This window comes from Hermetia illucens, chromosome 2 (genome assembly GCF_905115235.1).
Source record: "Hermetia illucens chromosome 2, iHerIll2.2.curated.20191125, whole genome shotgun sequence".
Taxonomy (NCBI): domain Eukaryota; kingdom Metazoa; phylum Arthropoda; class Insecta; order Diptera; family Stratiomyidae; genus Hermetia; species Hermetia illucens.
The window spans coordinates 39,144,600-39,169,379 of NC_051850.1; the positions used below are offsets into that span (position 1 = coordinate 39,144,600).

At 40.9% G+C, this 24,780-nt stretch overlaps 1 protein-coding gene across 1 annotated transcript; it reads right to left on the bottom strand.

The window, feature by feature from the left end:
- Positions 1–8,480: 8,480 nt before the first annotated feature.
- LOC119648355 (alpha-N-acetylglucosaminidase) lies at positions 8,481–20,800 on the bottom strand. The gene is made up of 5 exons (XM_038050068.1): positions 19,862–20,800; positions 19,591–19,742; positions 15,323–15,723; positions 9,316–10,201; positions 8,481–9,255 (listed from the first exon to the last, which is right to left on the bottom strand). The coding sequence occupies exons 1-5, from the start codon at positions 19,950–19,952 to the stop codon at positions 8,485–8,487; spliced, it is 2,301 nt and encodes a 766-aa protein (XP_037905996.1). The 5' UTR covers positions 19,953–20,800; the 3' UTR covers positions 8,481–8,484.
- Positions 20,801–24,780: the final 3,980 nt, after the last annotated feature.

The following is a 24,780-nucleotide window of genomic DNA, read 5'->3' on the forward strand; positions in this document are numbered from 1 at the left end:
TCACTGCAAAATTTCATGGTACTAGGATGAACTTGAGGGGGGTTTCTAACCAATTACAAAAAATTGTAGTAATATACTATTATTAACTTTATTTAAACAGATATCGACATGGACGGTATTTCGGAGCCCAGGCACCATATAGTGGTAGCCTTCTGATTTTTTTCAGATTTTTCGGTTTGGTAGTTTCTGAGAATGGCCCCCTTAAAGAAGTGATCACTTTCAACCCCCCGCGTTCCCCACCTTTCCAACGAATGTCAAAACTAAGATCGGCTTTGAAAAGTACTGATCGAGACCTTTAATTTGATACCCCACATGACTATATTTAATGAAAAAAAATTTTACACCCCCCTTTTGCATGTATGGGGACCCCCCCTTAAATTCAACGTAAAAGGATGTAATTCACTGTATGCGTGAGCGTTCACACTTCCCACCTTTATACCAAATTTGGTGTCAATTGCTATAACCGTCTCCGAGAAAAATGCGTGTGACGGACAGACAGACAGATAGACAGACAGACGGACAGACAGACAGACAGTAAACCGATTTTAATAAGGTTTTGTGTTTACACAAAACCTTAAAAAACAACATTTCATTTTCTGATCCAAACAAAATTCGTATTCGTACACTTAATTGGATTAAAAAAACATAACATAATTTTATTTTTAGTAATTAATTGTGCGCCCTTTCATTTCTGTCTTTTTATTGCCTTAAGCCTATTTGGCATAGATTAAACTAATTAAGGTTTTGTGTAAACACAAAACCTTATTAAAATCGGTTTACTGTCTGTCGGTCTGTCTGTCCGTTACACGCATTTTTCTCGAAGACGGTTATAGCGATTGACACCAAATTTGGTGGAAAGGTGGGAACTGTGAACGCTCACGCATACAGTGAATTACATCCTTTTACGTCGAATTTAAGGGCAAGTCCCCATACATGCAAAAGGAGGGTGTAAAATTTTTTTTCATCAAATATAGTCATGTGGAGTATCAAATTAAAGGTCTCGATTAGTACTTTTCGAAGTCGATCTTAGTTTCGACATTCGTTGGAAGGGTGGGGAGCGCGGGGGGTTGAAAGTGATCCCTTCTTTAAGGGGGCCATTCTCAGAAACTACCAAACCGAAAAATCTGAAAAAAATCAAGAGGCTGCCACTATATGGTGCCTGGGCTCCGAAATACCGTCCATGCCGATATCTGTTTAAATAAAGTTAATAATAGTATATTACTACAATTTTTTGTAATTGGTTAGAAACCCCCCTTAAGTTCATCATAGTACCATGAAATTTTGCAGTGATATAGGCTATAATATAGAGCACGATCTTACCAAGTTTGGTGGAAATCGCACTATTACTAACAAAGTTATAATACCTCAAATTTGTTGCTTCTTTGAAAATTGAAGACTATGAATGTCAATATTACCCGAAGGTGGATACTCTCACATAATATATGGATATATTACGTGCTACGTACTAAGAAATACACAAAATCTTTCGTACCTGAAGCGTCCAGCTTCAGGTTTCCCGACTTGTTTTTTTGTTAAATTTGATGATTTTTTTTTCTAATCTGTATGCAAAGCGATTTTATGGTCTTTTGTGTTCCTTATGTTATAATATTTTAATTTTTTCTTAAAAATAGACCATACATTTTCTATGGGATTAATGTCGGGACTTTGTGGAGGCACATTCAACCGTTTTCGATAATTATAAAGCAGCCAAAGGCGCGTATTAAGTGCAGTATGTTTTGGATCATTATCCTGCTGATATATGTACTTTAGGTGGATGTTCAAATTTCGGACATGCAAATTAGCTTTTAAAATTTAAATGTATTGTTTGGCATCCATTATACCATCGACAAAGTGTAAATTGCCGACACCAGAGCAGCAAAACATCCCCAGACGATTACGGAACCGCCACCATGGTTGAAAGTCGGTATAAGGTTTATAAGGAGTATTGTATTCCTTTCACGCCATATTCGCACATGCCTGTCAGATATTTTCATATTAAATTTACTCTCGTCTGAAAAAATTACCCTTCTCCAAAAGCGGGAATCCTTATCAAGATATTTATTTGCGAAATTTACTTTTTTTTCTATTGACGTTACTAATAAATGGTTTGTGAGCAGCAATGCAACTGCACCGAAGACGAATCAACCAACAACATCAAACCGCACTGGTCAAACACAAGCACGAACAAGAATAAGGATAGGGGAATACAACTTTGAGACCGTTGACAATTTCTCCTATCTAGGGTCGAAAATCACAACCGATAACAACTACGATGATGAAATCCGCGCACGGTTGTTGTCAGCCAACAGAGCCTACTTCAGCTTACAAAGACTGTTCCGCTCGAAACGTCTCACCATAGGGTCAAAGCTCTTACTGTACAAGACTATGATCTTGCCAGTCCTCATGTATTCCTCGGAAACTTGGGTTCTTAGCAAGAAAAATTGCGAACTCTTGGCCGCGTTCGAGAGAAGAATCCTCCGAAGAATTTTTGGCCCCCTACATGAGGATGGACGATTCCGTAGCCTACACAATGACGAAATCTATGAGCGATACCATGACCGTCCGGTTGTGGATAAAATCCGGCTCAATAGGTTACGGTGGGCGAGTCACTTAATCCGTATGGATGAAGATGATCCCACCCGGAAAGTCTATAAGGGCAATATCTATGGTAGGAAAAGAAGACGAGGCAGACCCTGCCTAAGATGGAGCGATGGCGTGGGCCAGGACGCCAGACAGCTTTTAGGGATATCGAATTGGTGGACCTCGGCGCAAAACCGGGATGTCTGGAGTTCCTTATTAAGGCAGGCCTAGACCGGATACCGGTTGTTGCGCCGTTGATGATGATGATGATGATGAATGCAACTGCGCAAGCCAAGTCGCTGCAAGTAATTCCGAACACTCTGCGGAGTTAATTTTATTTTGTATTGATCGTCGATAAGTGCCACTAATTTCACTCCACTAACAATGTTATCCTGTACAAATTTGCGTCGAATAAAGGATTGCTGTCGTCTTGTTAAAACCAGTGTATTTCGGTTTCGTATTGTCTTTTGGATTCTGCCGGTGGCTTTGTGAATCGCAACGATACTTTGGATGGTCGAATGATTTCTATGGAAAATTTTTCCTATTTCCCTTAAGAATTCGCCGTCCTTGTGCAATTGCAGCAGTAATTTTCGCTCATTATTAAGCAGTTCACCAGATTTCCTACCCTTTATAAATCGTTTTTTTTTTTAACTATGCTTTGCTCGAAATTGCTTATCACACTTTACTTGAAGTTAACAACTGAAATTGTACAGGGTGGCACAACAAATATTGTAGTAAAAGCATATTTTAACCGTTCGACAGGGTGTACGAATACGAATTTTGTTTTAACTTGAGCAAGAAATTCCATTCCTGTTAATGATAGTGATCGCAGCTAATATTTCGCATTGTTAGACAATTGCAGACACTGTAAACAATAAAATTTGTATGTTTCTTTTGACATATTTAGTACTAATTTCGAATAATATCCGAAAAAATCGTAAAATGTGTAGTGTACTAATACGGATTTTGCATAGTGTACATAGAATTTTGCAATACATTGCATAGTTTTTGTTTTTAATAAATAATTTTCGAGCGATTTTTGTCGAAAATTTACTTCTCTAGCTGTGCACATATGTGTCTAATAAAAAAAAATTCATTTCTATCACCGCAAATTAAAAATTCTAGCTGGAATTGGTTCGGACGCGGAACCTCCAAAAAGGAAAACGTTGTTGAAGAGAAGCTGTGTGGTCGCCATTTGCTTTTGCATTGTTCCCAAAAAAAATAATCTACACGTCATGTATACAATTAAGGGGGGATACCTCATTAGGAGGTTTTCAGAATCCTTTTCTTATTTAGATAGTTAGCCTAGTTATCCCAGAATACCCTGTATGAATTTCAACGCCAAATTCGGGGTCCTTTAGATTTCATAGTGGCAGAAGCGAACGATTATCGGGTACAGGCTCAGGGTCCACCACCTAGGAGGTAGTCGATTTATGTCCTTACGAAATCTGGAAGCGTTATGTAAATAGTGTATTTATAAATACTTGGCGTCAGCCCCTTCTACGAGTGCATTTGTTCTTGTTATAACTCTATTTTGTTCGCAATCAAGATTGATAAATGTCTTCATATCCAAAAAGGATATTTAAAAAAATTTTCTTTTCAAAGGTGTTTTCCTTAAAACAAATTTTTCCCATTTGTTTTCTCTAGCTCAAAAAGTAATAAATCGATCATTATGAAATTTGGAGATATGATTTTTTACAAAATTATCAAGAATATTTACGATAAAATCATATTTTTAAGGGTGCCTTTTTTGAATAATTAGTGAAAAAATGGTGAAAAATCAAATATTTTTTTTTGAACACCATTATTTTCAGCTACATTTAGGTTCATATTCTTAGAAAATAAGTTAGTGATGTAAAATTAAAAGCTTTTTGGTTTCAGATAAAAATGGAGTCTCTACATGTCCCGCAATTGGAGAACTCCAGTTACGACTTACAGTGGGATATTGTCCTAATTTCAAACTTAAACTTTTCAAAAAATTAGACCGTTGTTGATGTCGAACGGTCTCGAGAGAAATCCTGCTGCTTTTATCTTAGCACATTGGTCAAGGTCAACCTATTGTTATCAATTTCATCGGGATACTGAATTCTCTCATGGCCGTTTACAGTTTTACCCTGGTTATGATGTCATAGGCAGCCTTAAAGATAATGAAAAGATGAAGATACATAAATCCTTATATGTATACCGAGGAAGCCGTGAGATGTTACGAAATGGATGATGAAAAAGGCCAGTAATGTTAATCTGTCGGGTTCTCATCTTGTCGGTCGGAATTTAGGGAGATACCTCTTATATTGTGGACTTTTTAGACGGAAAGGGGGAGAAGAAATGCTACTATCACAGTACCATTTATAACTCCGGTGGTGATTGAAGAAGAGAAACCTTAGGTAAAGAAGCAACCGTTTCTACCTCCTATAAATGGAGAGTACTTGGAGGCACTGATAAAGGCAAGCTATAAAGTACAGTTCAGAGTCAGGAAGGCAAAGTTGAAAGTATTTTGCTCTGCGCAACCGCGCGCAGATTATGCTGAGGGTAAAGCAGATAAATCTGCAGCACTCGAAGTGCACCTTAGTTAATCTGCTGGTTTTCTCCGATAGGAAAACATTAACTTCAGGCCGAACCATCAAAGGACTCTATTGGAAGTGTTACAATTTATTCCACAGCACATGTGTCCTCGCCAGAAAGAGCTTATAAACTTTCTGTGACCGGAGCTGAGTTCCAGCGATTTAATGGGTAGTCAAACTGGAGCATATGTAAGTGGAGAACATGTATATCTCCTATGCTTACATGGTTCACGACCGATCAGTGCCGTCAGAAGAACTACAACATCTGACGTCTATAATCGCAGTGATCCGGATAGCTCAGTGGTTAGAGCACTAGGCTGTCATACGGAAGGTCGCGGTTCAAATCTCACTGGTGGCAGTGGAATGTGCATCGTGATTTGACGTCGGATACCAGTCGACTCAGCTGTGAATGAGTACCTGAGTCAAATCAGGGTAATAATCTCGGGCGAGCGCAATGCTGACCACATTGCCTCCTAGTGTACCGTTACGGTCTTGAATGAAGTGCTCTAAGACACTTCAAGGCCCTGATCCAATATGGATTGTTGCGCCAACGATTATTATTATAATCGCAGTGAAGAAGGCTAACCTGTTGATAGGCTGCGACGCAAATGCAAAGCATACGCTCTGGGACGACTCGGAAATCAACGAAATAGTTCTCTCTCTCTCTTTTTGACTTTGTTGTTAACACAAACTAATAGGGAGAATCTAAAACTCGGTCCTAACCCTTTTAGACACCCTAGAACTGGTAGATGTTTGGTCAAATTATCAAGAAAAACAAAACACAAACAAAAACAAAAATACAGCAAAAAAGTCATTACTACCGTGATGGAGTGAAGATCTATCCAATCAGAAAACGGACCAGGAAGGCCTTGAACATTTGTTAGAGGTAAAAATACTAGCAACCATACGGTCGGTCATCCGTATCCCCCGGAAGCGGTTGTGACGGGACTATTGTTAGAACATAGAAAGCACTAGCCTTAGTGCCTTAGTCGTGTGAGATTATTAAATCGATAAGTACTGAAGATAAAATCAGTTGAATTATAAACAGCTTCTCCGCATATAAATCTCCGGCACCAAACTTAATGCCAGCCATGTTTCAGGGACAGCAGATATTTAACAAAACTGTGTTTCGTGCGGATACTTACCGCACTTCTGGAGATGCGCGCGTGTGGTTTTCATATCGAAAGCGGACATCTTTCCGCGAAGGACTTTCGACCAATCAGTTTCGTCCCTGTCATGCTGAATATCCTACCGTAATTAGTACGGTTGTTGCAATATAAACAATATATTCTAGTTGCCTTCCTTGACATAAAGGGAGCATTCAAGAACGTTAACACCAAAGCTATAAAGGAAGTTTTAACCAGAATAGGAGTGGAGCAGTGTCTTACGATAGTAAGACCAGGGTAATCCAATCTGATCTGAAAGGTAGCCACTTGGCCAGAGCTACGAGCAGAGGGACGCCCCAGGGTGAAGTAATCTTTCATCCACTATACTCTGGTTGACAGTGATGGATGAAATTCTACGCATATTTGGCAGGAACAGAGCAAACGTGGTGGCACATGCCGACAAGCTTGGCATTTTGGGTTGCAATGTGTGGATTCGGAATAAATACAACCAAAATTGAATTGATGATATTTACCGCCAACTCAAGATACTCGAATATCACTTCCTACGGCAAAATGGACAAAGATTGGCCCTTGCCTTCAATGTCAAGTAACTGACTGTGATCCTTAATCCTAATTTAAATTAAAGACTGAACTTAAAACTGATGACTAAGAAGGCCTGTGCAACTTTCTATACCTACAATGGTACTTTTGTAAGGATATAGTGTTTTCGACGAGGGTGATTCTCTAGATGTATATAGTCGTGGTTCATTCCATCCTAACCTACAGCTCTATTGTGTGGTGGTAGAAAATATAATAGAGTCAAACAAAATAGGCTTCAATGGACCGCTTGTAGAGGTGCTATTGGAGCTCTGTAGTCCTTTCAGACAAATGTCCTCAATGTGCTTCTTCACCACCCCCTTGGACCTCTCCATTAAATACTGTGTAGTGTGCAGTATTGTTAGACTAACATCCCGATCATAGTAACATCCTAGATGAAGTACCTCGGGATCTCCGATCATTGCCAATTGATTGCGACACACGCGAGTAGACACATAACAAGGAATTTGCCGTGGGTTTTTAAACTAGGGCAGAATTGACATCATTCTTCACCGATGGATTAAAGAGGATCTGTAGAGTCGGTGTGAGGTGTTTTCTCGGATGCACACAATGTAGCCGAATCGAACGATCTTTTAGGATTTGCCAATGTATGGCTAAGGAATGATCCGAGTTCCAAGAGTAACACAGTCATTCTGACCGATAACGAGGCGGCCATTTAGGCGTCTTACTCAGTCTCGACATGCTAAGAGCTAGTGGGGCAGTGAAGGAACATGTTGAACAGTCTGGGCTCAAAGTTTTTTTCCTTTGAGTTCATGGTTATAGGAATCTAGAGGGAAATGGGCGATCTAACGGACGGGCTAGTTAGGTTCAGAGCTTGACGGTCTCTCGATGGATATAGTCGGCGATCCGCTGGCGGTGTGTGAAGGGTGAAAGCTACTCGCACTACTTAACAGCTGTTGACTTCAGATAGCGAAGGCTTTTCTCCTGCATAAAGCCGAGGCCTTCCTGTAACAAAGCCCGATTGCAGGTGTTTCGGGCCAGATGTGTACAAATACGAACAGGATAACGGGAGAGTGCGTGGATCACTGAGATATGGAGGACCATGCTGATAGACTGGGCTTCCCCTCATTGCCGAAGTTGCGGAGAGAAAGGAGACACCCTCTAGATAGAGCCAGGCTTTGGACCCTAGATAAACAATTCTTTGAGGATCTCAAAGACATCTCTAGTTACAGGATAGGGGAGCTGCTCGAATGCTTCATACTTTTATCAGCTCTTGCCAGACCTAGCCAGAGACAAAAACAAATGAGGAACTTCCCCGGCTTACGGTTAATTTCTGAAATGCCAATTTATGATGACAACGCCAAGAAAACCGTTTAACTGAATATATAGGACTCTTACTTTATCTACAAATGGGTGTTTTGAAGGGAGCAATAACTGAATGGAAAAATCGTCATCTTTCGTTAATGTACTTATTTTTATTACATACAGCCATATTTCGAGAACCACTTGTCAACCGTCCGCTACTATGTACACATCTAAATGTTCACCTGTAATTCTAGTTCTTTGGTCTCACAGGCTAATCTGTTATCGTAGGATACATAGCTTGTATATATTTCAATTCAGGGAATCGCTTTTTTTGTGATAAAAGAGCCCTAAACTTAAATCAAACACGAAATGACTTAGAAATCTGCTTTATTTTGAATAGGTGTCCTTTGAGTCAAATAATGTTTATTGTTATGATCGCTCCATTTTTTGTAGATTTGCACCGATATTTTAATCGAGTCACCTCTTGTCGTAGTCGGGTAAACTTTTTTGCTATACGTGAACGGGTTTTCAACCTCTCGAAATAGCTTTGCTTTGTAAGATTTATCATCAAATGTTTGGTTGTTTTCAAGAGCCAATTCTAATTCGTTCAAGAACATCTCCCAACGTTTAAAATAATAGTCTTCAACCATTCCAGACCACTGTTTGCTTGCATAGTCAGTTATTTGACCGTCTGGTCCCCACAATGTTATTTGATTCCGAGCATTTATTTCGTACATTTGTTTCTCCAGTGGACTTGTTGCCATCCGTTTGGCAGCGGTTAACCAATTACCAAGTAGATATCTTGGAGATGTCCTAAGAATTTTTTCCAGATCAATAAAAAGTTCAAGCATATCACGATTTAATATCCTCAAAATTGGTAAATTTTGTGCTTTGTATTCATGCACAATATTAACATAATATTCGTCGATTTTGATTTGTAAAAATTGTCTGGTGATGTCTACAAGATCGTGTCGATATAGTGGACTTTTATAAAAAGAAGGATTTGCTTTTAGAAATGAATACCAAGCGGATTGGAAGTCCTTAATTTTGTACCATATCCATGTTGGAAATCTAAGGCTTGGTCTCTTAACAATGGAGTATTTACCATGCAGTTTTTCGGGTCCTCTGTAGCCGTATACTGTTTTCTGGAGAATAAGCCAATTTTTAATCTCATTCCAATGTTATTTTATAAGTTTCCTACTTACCCGAAGCAAATCGTTCGCTCTTCTGACTTTTGGATCGTTCAGACCATATCGCGTCGCAGTAAAGTTATCGTACCATTGCTTTTCATCGAAATCATCTAATTGCCAGCCCCTTTCGAGGGTGAATTCATACAGAACATAATTGTCATTTAAACCTTCCATTGTGATCCCAACGCCAATCATTGTACTATTCGTCATATTCCAGGTTAAGCCAATTCTGTTATTAACGATGTGCAGAGAACCATGCATTCCTGATGTGCCACCGTAATTATGTAACATGCACCAAATGAACGGCTGTCCAAAGTACGAATGCGTTCTTTCGTATTGCGGAACTATTTCAGATTGCAGGTCCAGAATTAACATCCTCCCGATAGGTATAGCAGTAAGAAATGCCTTAATAATATCTTGGGACCATAGCGGGTTTCCTTCAAACATCCAATCTTGAAGTAGCCAAACTGCGTCCTTATCAACTCGTTCCATTGCTTGGTAGATATTTAATGATGTTTCAGCCATATATTCAGGCTTGAGTACTGCTGGCGGATTTTCATTGAAGGGATCACTGAAGTAGAGATGGTTGGTTCCATACTCTTTTAACACTTCCTGTAGGAATTCTTTTCCAATTTTCTGAAAGAGTTCTTCTGCGGGATCAACGAACATTGTGCAACAATATTCCAATGGAAAGCGACTCCAAGGCTTTAGGGGAGTTATGGTTACGTTTGGATAGAGCTTCGCGAATGCATTCGGTACGTGTCCTGCAAATGCGGGAAGCGCCACTGACATACCAAGACTGCGTTCCGCTTGAATGATTTGTTTTTGTAAGGCCAACTGTTGAGCTCTGTATTTGTATGATAATGGTCCGAGCCAACCATGAATATTGCCCATTCGTTGCCTGCAAAACAAATTTAATGGTTAAACTAATGGTTATTTATAATTAGCGGGAAATATTTATTTATTATATAATTAATTCGCGAAATGAACGTTTGAAGTAGAAAATTAAATAGACAAACATTGCAACAAAGCAAAAAACTAATGGCCAGGAAATTGGCAGCATATGTAATTTTGAAATCATTGCTACCTTCCTGGTCCTGGGGTCCTAGGGGCTTCCCAGCTCCCAGCTTGTTTTGCAAAATAAGACGAACCCTAAAAGATTTGTTTGTGATAATAATTACTCCAGCATGTTGCGATATTTCCATAAGAGATCAGGAGAAATAACTATCGGGACTGCTTGGGAGATGTTTGATGTATTTTGGCCTACGTATATCTACGAAGGGATGAACGGCACTATGAAATAGGCACTGATATACGCGATCGCATCAGTTGACGCGGCATGTTTGCATGCTAAATATTGGTACTCTCACCGGAAAGACCTCTTGACTGTGGAACAACGATGTCCAAATGAAAATCCCTAAAAAGAAACGCCTCTACCATAAGTTCCTCCACGACAAAACGTTGGAAAAATGGCAAATTTATAAGAATGCCAATAGGGAAGCAAGGAAAGCAATCGCTACTTTGCTTATGGGCCGACGAGCCCCTACGGATAGATGGGGGGAATATTTCGTACAGATTTCAACGGATGAATTCCACCTATCAGTGGCACTGACGTCGAAGACCTGACGGCACGCTTGGACCCAACACGTCCAGCACCCTAAACACTGCTTTATGCAAATGATGTTTTCCTGGCGTTTCATAGCAAAGCTGATCTCGAGAAACTTGTTCAAACCTGGAATGATCGTTTCATGCAACATGGTCTCAGATTGAATTTGAATAAAACAGAATATTTGATGGCCGATCCCCATGAGACAGGTACTGCCACTATCAACAACAGTGATCTGCCCAGAACTGAGTGATTTAGCTATCTCGGATCAATGCTATCAGAAAATGGAGAACTGTGTTATGAAATTGCTTCACGTGGCGTTCTACAGCTGATATTCTTTGTGATCAACGTAACAACGAACGCTTCATATCTAAAATTCACTTCAGTGTTGTTCCGAGTGCTGGCCGACTATAAACGACAATGAACGGCGTCTTGCGGTAATGGAGATGAAGATGTTGTGTTCGATCAGTGGCGTAATATGCTACGATCACATCCGAAATGAAGATACCCACGATCGTTACGGGATTGCAAAAATTACGAGAGAGTCGTCTTTGATGGTATAGACATGTAATTCGCGCTCACAACAACTCACTTGCCAAGATTGATTTGAACATTGAAGTCGATGGAAAATAACCAAAAAGCCAGCCGAAACAACGGTGACTTGATGCACTGGATGGTGATTTGAAAGCTTCATGACTGCATCTAGATCAGGCCTTCGACAAGGCAAGCCAATCTCACTTTTGAAAGGGTTAAAGGTTGAAGAAGAACAAAACTGATATCTAAGATTCCGCTCACACAAGTCAATAGTTGATTTTAAAAAATAGTGATAAGAATATATTATTTTTAGATCCCAAAGAGTACAAGAAGGCATGTTGGTGTGAATTTATGCTCTCCGAAAATGACTATAATCCTGTGATATGACATTTGCTTGACGGTCCCTTCCGTCGTGCAAGTCGCATTTGAACACAATTAGGGAATGAGAAAAATAAAGTGTAGGTGCGATAACTCGACTATGCTAAAGCCCATTTATCTCTCTGGGTGACCGGTCTTAAAGAAGGCTGATGGAGGAAAGATATTAAATATAGCCGATAATAAGTTCACATAATATGCTTTCGAATAACGCTAGAGGGTTCAAGAAAGTTAATATCGTACCGCATGCTTCAGTGTTGCTAAATAATGAGCACATTCTTTGACGCGATGACAGGGTCAGGATCTAAAATCTAAGCCATAATCATGAGAATCACACAAGTTTGTTGTGATACATAACGTGGCTTCAATAATTCCGTGAAAGAAAAGGCGTGTGGCAATCAATGCCACTGAGGTGAAGATTTTGATGTACGGAATGAGGTTGGTGAGCGTGTTACTGATTTTCCCGATACTAGTGCACTAGCAATGAATGATTTCTTAAATAGCTTCACATCACCTTACATATTATTCTGGCAACAGTAAGCTTACAAAGACTGTTCCGCTCGAAACGTCTCACCATAGGGTCAAAGCTCTTACTGTACAAGACTATGATCTTGCCAGTCCTCATGTATTCCTCAGAAACTTGGGTTCTTAGCAAGAAAAATTGCGAACTCTTGGCCGCGTTCGAGAGAAGAATCCTCCAAAGAATTTTTGGCCCCCTACATGAGGATGGACGATTCCGTAGCCTACACAATGACGAAATCTATGAGCGATACCATGACCGTCCGGTTGTGGATAAAATCCGGCTCAATAGGTTACGGTGGGCGGGTCACTTAATCCGTATGGATGAAGATGATCCCATCCGGAAAGTCTATAAGGGCAATATCTATGGTAGGAAAAGAAGACGAGGCAGACCCTGCCTAAGATGGAGCGATGGCGTGGGCCAGGACGCCAGACAGCTTTTAGGGATATCGAATTGGTGGACCTCGGCGCAAAACCGGGATGTCTGGAGTTCCTTATTAAGGCAGGCCTAGACCGGATACCGGTTGTTGCGCCGTTGATGATGATGAACAGTAAGACGTCGATGGAGAGCAGCTCCACCACACATAGCGTTTTCTCACTTAACAAAGTGAAGCACTTGATCGAGACCTGAGGAAGATGTTAAGCGAAGAACGGCTACCTAACACTCTGGCTTAGTGAGTTGTTCAAATGCAGTTTTGAGGAGGCAAGACCACTTTAAAAACATGTTATGAAAACTGCAAAAAATGCAATGTACAGGGAATTATGATCTAGAGGAAAGGGGAGGAAAGTCATTGTCATAGTACCTCTTCTTTAATAGCGTTTTGGTTCAAATAGGCTCTTGGTCTTTAAAATGCATAGTTTCCAAATGTCTCACCTCGCAATCGTTGGGTTTTAAAACAACCTTAGAATCGCTACACTATCCCCGTAAATTGCATCCTTGCCTAGTGGCCGTGGTGGTGAACGCTTACCTTGAGTTTTCCCCTTCAGTATAGATTTGATTCGCATCATCTATGCCCTATAGGTGGGTAGCCCAGTTAATTTTAAGTAATTTTATTGTAACGGATACAGTAAGATTGTTATGCAGCCCATGGTAGTTCTGAATAATCCAATCTAGTCCGAATATCCGAGAACATATTCAATGCTCAAATGCGTCATCATCATGTCATCATTTGTTTCGCCTCCATATAGTATAATATATAGGATATAGAATACCGAGGAAGCCTGGAGAGAAGGGGGAGGTGGATTCAACTCGGCTTCGAAATTGTCTGGCGGGTCCATGACAGAAATTTCGCTAAAAAAGGTTGATACGGAGGCCGCAACATTTTCAGTCAGCGTAGTTTCCCATATGATTCTCACCGCAGGCCCGATTTTTCTCTCTACGGTCATGGCAGCTCGGTTTCGTCTATTTTATTGCCGTCTTTCCTCAGCTATGCGCAAAAAAAGGAAAATGTATTCACAAATGTATTCCTGTAGTCAGATGTGATGTTGATGATGTAGGCTGATATACTATCATTAACTTTATATGAACAAATATCGGTATGGAAAGTATTTCGGAGCCGAGGCACTATATACTGGCAGCTTCCCGCACCCCTTACCTTTCCAAAAAAAAAAATTACATCCCCTTTTTGCATGTATGGCGCACGGTTGTTGGCTGCCAACAGAGCCTATTTCAGCTCACAAAAACTGTTTCGCTCGAAGCGTCTCAACACAGGGCCAAAGTTCTTATTGTACAAGACTATAGTCTTGCCAGTCCTTATGTATTCCCTGAAAACCTGGGTTCTTAGCAAAAAAAAAAAAAATTGCAAACTATTGGCCCTATTTGAGAGAAGAAATCCTCCGGAGAATTTGTTGGCCCCCTACATGAGGATGGACGATTCTATCTATCGATCTATTACCGATACCACGACCGCCTGGTTGCGGATAAAAGGTGGGCCTAGACCGGATACCGATTGTTGCGTTGTTGACTTACAATTGCTATAAAGGAAAAAGTGGTTGAAATCTTCTTCTACTTTAGCCTTTATCCCGTTTAGAAGCGGGGTCGACTCGTTTCAATTGTCAAGTCGAGAAACTCCCAAATCACCTTCTAACGGACTAGGCCATTTTTGCTTTGGTCAGCGTTTCGGTCGCTTTCATCGACCTCTATGGTCACACCAATTTCAGCAAACAAGTTCTAGTCAGGGCAAATTGTATAAACATTCCATCAAAAAAAGCCTCACTTCTAATTTTTCAACCCCGTATCGATGGCGTGTTACCCACTGATTCGACGCAACATCTTTGTCTCCATTATTGCGAGCGTCGCTCATTGCCTTTGATAATCTGCCAACAATCAGAACCATAGAGAACAGTACTGTGGATGAACTCAACTATAGTTATACTACATATGACTTAATTTTAGCATATTTTGTGTACGTAATTTGCCATATTTGCCTCATTATTAACAAGCTCAGCGTCCCCGATTGGCAAACATATATTGATGGTTTAGTTCATGGAAGGCCTGATTTGTAAGATGTCATGCTCTGTTGGTTTCTGACTTGACTTGACTTCATTCTATTCTTTACTATAAGTCTTCCGATTCTTGTGGTTAGCACCATTATTGCGAAAACGGTCAATGGGAACAACGACCCTGATTTTGTCGATACCGAAAAATGATGGGTATACTTCTTGAGAACCTAATTAAGATACTTGTATAATATATGAATAATTTTCTCAGCCCTTTTACTAATAGTAGCGAGAAACTAGTCCGTTCTACAGCCTCTTATACCCCATGGTTACCTTCAGTAATAAAGGATGTTGTGTGGAGTGCAATACATTTGATAGTCACGTTGTTTGTTTCACCTAAAATGGTCGATTCTATTCAGAACTTTATTTTATCAAAATGGATAATGGAATGTAGAGAATCTGTGAAGAACGGAACTGTATCTTCCCGAGTTTATTTGCTTAGAAGAAAACCTTGCAATATTTGTAACATAAAGAATATATGAAACTTACCAAGCTAGAAAGGCAGGTCCAGAAAAATGTCTGTTAATATCATCCTCTGTTAATCCAAATTTTCGATATACCCTGGTCCAAATCGCTTCTTGGATGGGGGCGATTGTAAGAGATACTCCCATCATTGCCATCCAATCGATATGACTTCGCCAATCGGCCCAAGTCCACCATGCGTAGCTATAAGACCAGGTACAAACATTTTGGTGGTAAACAAATTCACTCGCTGATTGACTCGTGTAGTTAATTGGGGGTAGAATGGCAGGTATGCGAGGAATCCGATTTCCATTCCAAGATATATGGCCACCCAGCACGTTTTTGAAATAGTAGTGAAATCCTTTGCAGGCAGCTACTCCACTTGAGGCTGATATTTGTAGAGTCGTACCATTTTCATTTTTGAAGAGCTGAGAAAAGATATCAGTTTAGTTTTGGGGTAATGGATGTCTACTTTTTTGTTTTCGGACTTTTTTTTCGGAAGAAATTTGAAAGTACCAGACTTTACTAGTAGATATCAGTTTAAGGAATCGATCAAGCTTAGGACTGAACTAAACGTTCTGGACATGGTGTAATTCGCACTCATCTAATTTTACGAACATACATATATAAGGAATCTTCATCATTGAGGCACCTCAGTTCGCTCCGTGTTCTTGAAGCGAATAGTCATCAAGAGCGGAAGCTGATCGAAGACTTTTAAGAACTAGAAGGAAGTATACGTTCTGGACAGTGTCCAAGAAAGTAAATTAACATTGAATTGAAAAATTTTTTTGTTACATTCTAGAGCTGCTGCGTGCAACAGCAGCTGCGGGCTTGGGGACAGGATGTCCGCCAAGAGGTGTAAAATGATATCCCCGGAGGAGACGTTATCCGAAGAAGAAGGCAGTTCGTCTGAGCTGCAGGTATTGAACGCGACCCTCCTTGAAAAAATTGAGGAGCTCAAGCAAGACAAGGTCGCCATCGTCCAGCAACAGGACTGTCAACAAAGTATCATTAAGCTGCTGGGGGAACGCTTGGCATCCCTCGAAGTGAGGATGCCAATCGCAACGTCGGAGCAACAGCAACGGCAACATCTCCAACATGAAAAACGTGAACGTGAACAACGGCAACATCAATGTGAACAACAGCAACATCAAGAACAACAACAACACGAGCAACATGTGAAGCAACTCTCCTTCGCCTAAAAGCAACCAGGCCGTCAGTTCGATTGTATCAATCAATCAAAGACTTTCTTCATGGGCATTCACTCAAATTAACTACCTTCACCACCTCTAACCCATCCTGCAAACTAAAAAACTGTTAAACTTATCACAGCTCGTGTGGGTCAACGGACTCATTTCCAAATTAATCAGCCTTGATTTCCGAATCCCGGTGATCAGAATTATAATAAGTTTCTTCGAAGATAGGCATTTTTACGTCAGCGTGAGAAATGATTATTCCGATCTCCTACCGGTCACTTCCGGAGTACCGCAGCGATCCATTTCAGGACCTACACTCTACAACATTTTCACGCCCTACGCTTCAATCCCACAGAGAGCGGCACAGAACTATTACAGTTCGCTGACGACACGCTCATCTTCTCGTCGAGCCTCTGACCCGGTAAGGCAGCTAATGCTATCGAGAAATACTTATCAGATCTCTGCATGTGCTACCAGACCTGGGGGATAAAAATCAACGAGACTAAAAAACAGGTTATTACTCTTCGGAGAAGATCCAGATACTTGGGATCTAGATCTATCCACAGAAAAGCTAAACGCTTAAAACTACGCATCGGGAATACCGTAGTGAACAGTTTACGAAAAATGAACAACTTGGGAATGTTATTTCATGAACACCTACGATTCGACCCATACCTCAATCTTACTCTCAGCAAAGCAAAGCAGAATGGGTCCGTTAAAAAAAGCAACACTTTCGCCCCTCCCACTCCCCGCCTTTCTAACAAATTTTAAAACTAAGACCGACTTCGAAAAGTACTAATTGAGACCTTTCATTTGATACCCCATATGGGTATATTCGGTGTAAAAAAATTTTATACCCCCTTTTACATGTATGGCCCCTCCCCCCCCTTCATAAATCTCACCGTAGAAGGATATCACTCACTGCATGTCTGGGCGTTGACAGTTCCCACCTTCTCACCAAATTTCGTCTCAATCGGTATAGACAGACAGACGGATGAACCTTCGAGGTAGGTTTAAGCAGGCTATACGGACCAGCAAGCGAGAGTGCTTCAAGGAACTTTGCGCAGAGGCAGATCAAAGCTCCTGGGGAATAGTGTACAGGATGATTATGAAGAAGATTTGAGGGCAAACACCACAACTGACCTGCCCGCATCTTCTGCTCGATATCGTGATGGCGCTCTTCCTCCGGATAAAGGGGAGCGCAAACAACACAAGCATTGGACGTCTACACCATATCTGCGGTAACTGAAGAGGAACTTACGCAAATTTGCCGGAGAATTGGTGATAACCAAGCACCCGGTCTGGATGCTGTTCCAAATAGATCTCTCAAACTCGCTGTTAAGACCAGACCCGACTGATTTATCAGCGTGTTTGAAACATGCATGGTAGAAGGAGTTTTCCCCGACCGGTGGAAGAGGCAAAAACTAGTTTTCCTCCCGAAGCCGAATAAGCACCCAGGACACGCATTATCATACCGACCGATTTGCTTTATCGACACGGCAGGAAAGATGCTCGAAAGGGTAATCTACAACAGACTGCTCCCTATCATTGAATATAAGGATGAACTATCGGAGCGACAATTTGGATTTCGTCAAGCCTACTCAACGATTGACGCCGTAGACGTTGTTTTGAAGCTGGCTCGAGACACAATGTCGTCTAAAAAATGCTGTGTCGTGGACATCAAAAATGCGTTCAATTTCGCAAGTTGGGAGTGGATAAAAAGCTCACTGGCTAAAACGGGTGTCCCTAGTTATTTGTCTAAGTTCCTCGACAGTTACCTTTCGGAGAGGACACTTTGGTACGACACGGATGAGGGATCCAAGCAGTACACCGTCACCGCAGGAGTACAACAGGGCTCAGTGTTTGGTCCTCTCCTGTGGAACGTCATGTACAATGGGGTCCTTGTTCTTCCCGTGCCAAAGGAGGCCACAATAATCGGTTTCGCAGATGATCTAGCTGTGGTTGTCGTCGCGAAACAACCTGAAGATGTTGAAATGTACGCTAACGAAACCATCAGCGCCATAAAAGCGTGGTTGGAGATGGTTCAGCTTGACCTTGCGGAACAAAAGACGGAGGCGGTCTTGATTACCAATCGTGGGAACAGGAGCCGATAGACATTCTGGCAAGTGAGACACGCTGCTTGGACGAGAAAATTAATCCTCCTGAAAAGGATGCAGAATACCGAAAGGCGGCAAGGCGAGAGTCGCTGAAGAAGTGGCAGCAATGGTGGGACGACTCGCAGAGGCGTCGCTGGACCCACACTTGGATTCCCCGTATTGAGGAGTGGATCCAGCGATGACACGGTGAGATTAACTACCATCTGACGCAATTCCTGTCAGGACATGGTGGTTACAGGAAGTACCTGCACCAATTCAGGCTGGATGATTCTCCCTTTTGTCCTGAATGTGGTTGCACACCTGAGAATAAGGAGCATGTTATGATCCACTGTCCATGATTTTTCTCAGAAAGGAGGAGTCTAGAAGAGTCTCTGAAAACCAACCTAAGCCCGCAGAACATTGTCTGGGAAATGTTGAAGTCGGAGGGAAACTGATGTGCGGTGAACTCCGCAATCAAAAGAATACAGGAGGAACTTGGAAGAGCGGAGCGCGCAAGGAGGACGCGAAGAATGGAAGCCTTGCTCTTAAAGCTTTAAAGCCCAGTCCACCCCGCGAAGTAATGCGGGAGAAAGTGAGGGTGGTTTCAGTAGATGAGAATCCCACACGCTGCTGCAACCTGGTGTCGCAATGTCTTTCTAAGATTTTCACCTCCAGTTATAAAAAAAGACAGATAGACGTTGAACCGATTTTAACAAGGTTTTGAAACGAAAATCTCGGCCTCTGACCTGAATGAAATCGTTAGTGGTTTTTCTCAATAGATATCATTTCTACACACAAACTGATTTGAAGGAAGACTTGCCATAGTCTGTGTGCATCTTATCAATAGATAAAATCAAAACTGATGATTGTTAATGAGGGAGCAATATAATGAGGTATAACGTCTACATCACTAATTTCTGAAGTATATGAAGTTCTTTTCCTAGTACTTTATCAACCTGAAAACTTAAGAGGAATAGGCTCTAAGAACGGTATCCTGTATTACCTGGAATGAATTGGTTGGAAGGCTTTGGTTTATTGTTATGTTGAATAGATGTCGATGCTTTGGTAGAAGGCGGACGAGAACTTCACTGGCGGCTTTCTGCTGCACTTCTGCTGAAGTTTTTGTGTGAACATGTTGCAATCTTCTCTCAAGATCTAAAATACAAAATAAAATACTTCAAACTAAGCATTGTATGTCGGATGAACACATCTTCTATCTTGTATCTTGCACCATATATCGTTTTTCAAGGAATTTTATATAGAAAATTTCCTACATTTCCTAGTTTCAGTTTTTTGAGTTGAATCATCACTGAGGGCACTAACGCACAAGGCACTAATTAATAACAATTTAACCAGCGTATCCATCAGTATGCGGGGCAACGTATCAAGCGGTAATGACCACTGTAGATTTTGTGCATTGAATTTCCGGCTTTTCTTAATATTTATTTTAGGATAGTTTGGTCACGATTCAATTATAATCGAAGGATCACTAGAATTCTAACACTTAAACAGGAGAAATTACGTCCTTCTAGCCCCGGCGAAATTTCTTATCACTGCCTATGAGTTCAGTTTCTTGATAAGTTTCTCGGCGGCCGCATACAGAGATGGTATGTAATGTACACGAACAAAACTGCTACTAAGTACATGAGAGGCTCGCTCAGTACACCACTTCTGACGGTCAATAAGTTTGTTCTTATTCGACCAAGTCTTTATTTACAATCGTAACAAAAGTTCTCATGAATACATATAATAATACGATTGCCCTCAATCGGCACTTGTGGAAAAAGAACTGATAACTTTCACTGATTCGAAGAAGGCGGCGCTCTCTTTGTGTTTATTGAATTAAAATGGACAGTAGTCAGCATGCATAGCAGTTGGGGTGAGTAATCAGATAATGTTAATTTAAGCAGGGTAAGTTTGACCAATATATAGCAAGAGAGAGATTAGAAACTAATATCGGAGAGGAAACATTGTTCCGGAGATTTCAGTTCCTTTTACAGCGGAAAATTGCACTTTTTACAGAACAAACGTTATCCGATGAGAACTATCTTGAAATTTATTATTTTGTCTTATTATACACAAATTAATTATATTTAACTATTATCGGGATCACTTGAAAACTTGAAACCAATTGCATAAAGATTTTGGAACTACTCTGCCAGGCGTCTTCTCACTAACTTAGAAATAATACTTCATAGTGGAAGCAAAGATGCAACTGATGGCCGAGTGTATCTCTACAAGTTATTCGTAGTCAGATACGATGTTCTGTTTCTGAGCAAGCTTTGCGTTCTAGCTCTCACACCTGTGATACTTTTCAGTATTTTCTATTGTTCGCATTTCTTTTGAGAAACCAATGAAAGCCATGGTCCCCATTGTTTTGCAGTTGAGTTCCAATAAAGAATTGGGGCTTAAAATTCTCGAAGCAGATTAATAGCAACACACCAGGGCAATGCCCTGACTGTTTACACTTCCACTGCCACTTATAAGGAGTGAATATTTCGAAAGTTGCTGTTGGAATATGGGAAGATTTATTAATTTTATTTACTACGTAGGATGGTTTAGAATATTTAGTTCATTCAACTTTTTCAATAGTAATCAAACTTATTCTGAAAGATAAGCTAAAGCTCAACTTGTTCATTGTGAAATTATGCAAAATTGGTTACTTACAACCCACTTTGCATAATTTTCCAATGTTTACATTATTCATTCGATGAAAATATGGATCGACAATTATGTTCATATATATAATTGCCATGCTCCCCTTAATGGGGCAGGGTAGGTAGGTGAGTATGATCCATCGGTGAAGAATACTCTCATAACCTTGCAACACGCCGTCGGTCTTCCACTTTACCTTGGTTGAAAAGTCCACAGCAAAGTTTCTCGTGAATTTGTTTGCGTGTAGCATAGTCCGTGGGGAATACCCAGATTTCGGGAGGTACTTCGTCTAGGATGTTACTGTGGCCGTTGGGCTTCGCTGCCCAGCTTCCGGACTGACGTAGTCTGACGTATTGCACGCTACAATGTATTTAATGTGGAGATCTAAGGGGAGGAGATGCAGAAGTGCATTTTCCGGGCGGGACTGCAAAGCCCCAGTAGTACCGGCACACGCGGTTCTTTCAATCCTACTAAGCTTCGTTCTATTGTAATTTTTACTCAAAGCCTGCCACCATACAAAAGAGCCGTACGTTAGGATTGAACGCACCATGGTGGTGTACATCCAGAGAACCATCCTAGGGCGGAGACCCCATTTCTCTGCAAAGGTTCTCTTGCAGGCATAAAAGGCTATACAGGCCTTCTTAACTCTCAGTTCTATGTTTAATCTCCAATTTAGTTTTGGATCCAGGATTATATTCCTATACTTTACATTGGAGAAAATAACCAATCTTTGTTCATTCAACAAATACATACAGTCCTCCTCGCTGGCTCCAAGGTTTCACCGGAAGATTCCGTTCAGCAGCCTTCCGACTTTTTAAGAAAGGAGAGACTCCTATGTTCCTTGGACAGAATTTTACTGAACTTTGCGAATTCGCTGGTGTTTTCGACGTTCAGACAATAGTCCAACCGCCTGGTAGTCCTTGTATGGTTGCCAATATTTATGGCTGTAGCAGAGTTGAAGATTTCCCTGGTCAGCTTTCTGAGCCCGGAAAGATCTTCATTCCACCACGGTAGCAGTGTCTTCTTGCTGTATTTAGCAGGGCATGAGGCTTTAGAGGCGATATGGAATGCCTTTTCCAGACCCCCAAGAGTTTGTTCTTAATTACTTGACTAAATTTTCTTCAGTCGATCCTCCTGTGCTCTCTAAAAGGTTTGGAGAGTTCTGCGGTAAGATCTAGACTGAAAAGTATCCAATTGTGTCGATGTCGAGGAAGCATCAGTCCTCCCATATGCCTAGGGTTCCCCCATTATGCTTGAAGCGGCTGGGCACAAACAATTAGGATGGGGCGGGCCGCCACAAGGCCACCACGTCATCGGGCCCTCCATGAAGCAGAATTTAATACGGCGGCCACTTGTCGCAAAAGTAAGTGAATGAACTCAGGGCTAATTCTTCCTCGTCGTTCCCTCGGCGCGTTAGTTTTTTTTATTTAGTCCCCTCCATTGTTAGGCAGTTTATTCCTTCCCCCTTCGGTGGGTTTAGGTGTTTGTCTATTGAATCAAAGTACGTGAGAAAATGTCTGTTTCTCGATAGTGAAATAATCTTCTTAAATCAAGAACCCGGCCCTCATCTCGGTGAACTGCTAGCATTCGGGTTAGGACCAGCAGGTGCCGCCCGAGTTAAAATATTACCTCGCGCAATCATGAGTGGTGTATTATCGTATTTTACCCACTTCAGACGAAAATCGTCTGAGGTTGAATTCCACAGTAGTCTAAGGGTAGCGGTTGTAAAGTTTTGAATAATTTTGTATAATCGTAGTGTATTCTGTAATTCCGTCCGGCAGGTTTGGTATATAGGAGACCTATTTTGGACCTTAAAATCTTACCAGTTGTTTCAGTTCTGCTTAACAAGTAATCTATGTAGAAATCCGCCAAAATATCCTGCAGTTCAGCCGCCGCAAGATATTTTGGTTTTTCAGCACCTACCTATTGAAGCAAGGTTTTGATGTACTGAAACAAAGTAAAGCGACTGGGCTCGACGGTCTCTCTCAGCAGAGTTATTTACCTGCACCTACACCCTCTGCAGCTCTACTACTTCCACTCGTACAAAAATCATAGGAATTTAAGATTTGCCTTCCCCGAACTGTCCCGAAGTACAATGATGTTTAGATTCGGGGATTGTAAGGGTTAGCTTTGTGTTATTTGTGGTAAGTAGCGAATATCTGTATTGATGCTAAGTTTCTCCGAGTTTTTTTTGACAGAGAGTTCGGAAAAGTAATTTCGCAGCCTGCCCACAGAGGCCAATGAATGCTGATCGTCAGCAAAAACCCAAGGAAACGCAGTTCATTTTTAGGATTTACTTAGTTGGATATTATTCTGGTCAATGAAAGTAATTTGAATATATACCAGAGAATACTGGTGGAATAGTTATGCTAACTGCCTAACTTCCACTCAGTTTGCCATTAAGCCAAACAATTGCCGAAATGGCGTTAGATAAGACTTATTAGGAACGAAAAAGTAAGCCTAAAGAAAAACCCAAAAGAATCACAAGTTAGTTTATTAGTGAAGTAAAGGAGACTCTTCAATAGATTCTACTCAAAGACGAAGATGGCCCGGAAAAATTTCCGATTTAGTGTGATTTCAGTGAAAACATAAAATGTTGTCGACAGCTACTCGGAGGCAAGATTTTATATTGCGGATGCTGGGAGTCCCGACTCCGCATCAACTTACTTCCTCTCTTGTGGACTCCTCTTTTTGGGTTAACAATCCAAGTTTATCAAAAATCTTAACTTGACGGTTCCGTCTAGGGCAGAGGCAACTGATCAGACGCTACCTCACCATCAACTTAGGACGGATCCGCACTCATGTCGTTCAGAGTGAAATTATGCAACTTGTTTGCACTGATGAAGGGAACAAGTGGTTCCCGAAATATCGGTATTTGCAAGAATAAATACCCACACCAACGAAAAAGAAACAACAAGTTTTATTATTTCAATTCAACTCATGTCGTGTTTGTGATTATATATAAATGCAGCGATTACCACCAGTCGCTACTTTCGGTCACGCTTCTCCCAGGGCAGGGGTGAAGTAGCGTCTGATGAGTTGCCTCTACCCTGGACGAACCCTTAGTCAAGATTTTTGGCGACACTTTAGTTCCATTTGTTTTTAAATTAAACACTTAGAAATTACTTAGAGAGCTGCATCGACTGGTATCAATCATCAGTGAAATTTGAACCGCGACCTTCCGTAACAGCCTAGTGCTCTAACCATTGAGCTATCCGGGCACATTGGGTTGAATTTCAACCTTAATCTAATTTATATTGAATTTTAGTATGATTTATGCATTTTCAGGCACAGATAAATTTGGGACCAACAAGGAACCGTAAGAATGAAGTGTAAAGGAATTGAATAAAATTTGATAAATTTACATCTAGGAATTTCGAATCAATTAGTTGATAATCATTAGTTATAATTTTTGATATTCACATTATTTGATTTCTGCCTAACAAAAAAAATTATTTCAGCTGAAATTACCTATTTTCAAATGGTTTATCCCACGCTGTTTATATTTTCAATTCCTACAGATCCGCTGTAACCAAAC

Bases quoted from the DNA above. Each gene is read 5' to 3' on its own strand.
- LOC119648355 (XM_038050068.1), bottom strand. From the start codon at position 19,952: ATGGATACGCTGGTTAAATTGTTATTAATTAGTGCCTTGTGCGTTAGT. The intron at 15,724-19,590 runs GTAATACAGGAT...ATCTTTTCTCAG, and splicing joins TTCCAACCAATTCATTCCAG to CTCTTCAAAAATGAAAATGG. The intron at 9,256-9,315 runs GTAAGTAGGAAA...CTTATTCTCCAG, and splicing joins GAGCGAACGATTTGCTTCGG to AAAACAGTATACGGCTACAG.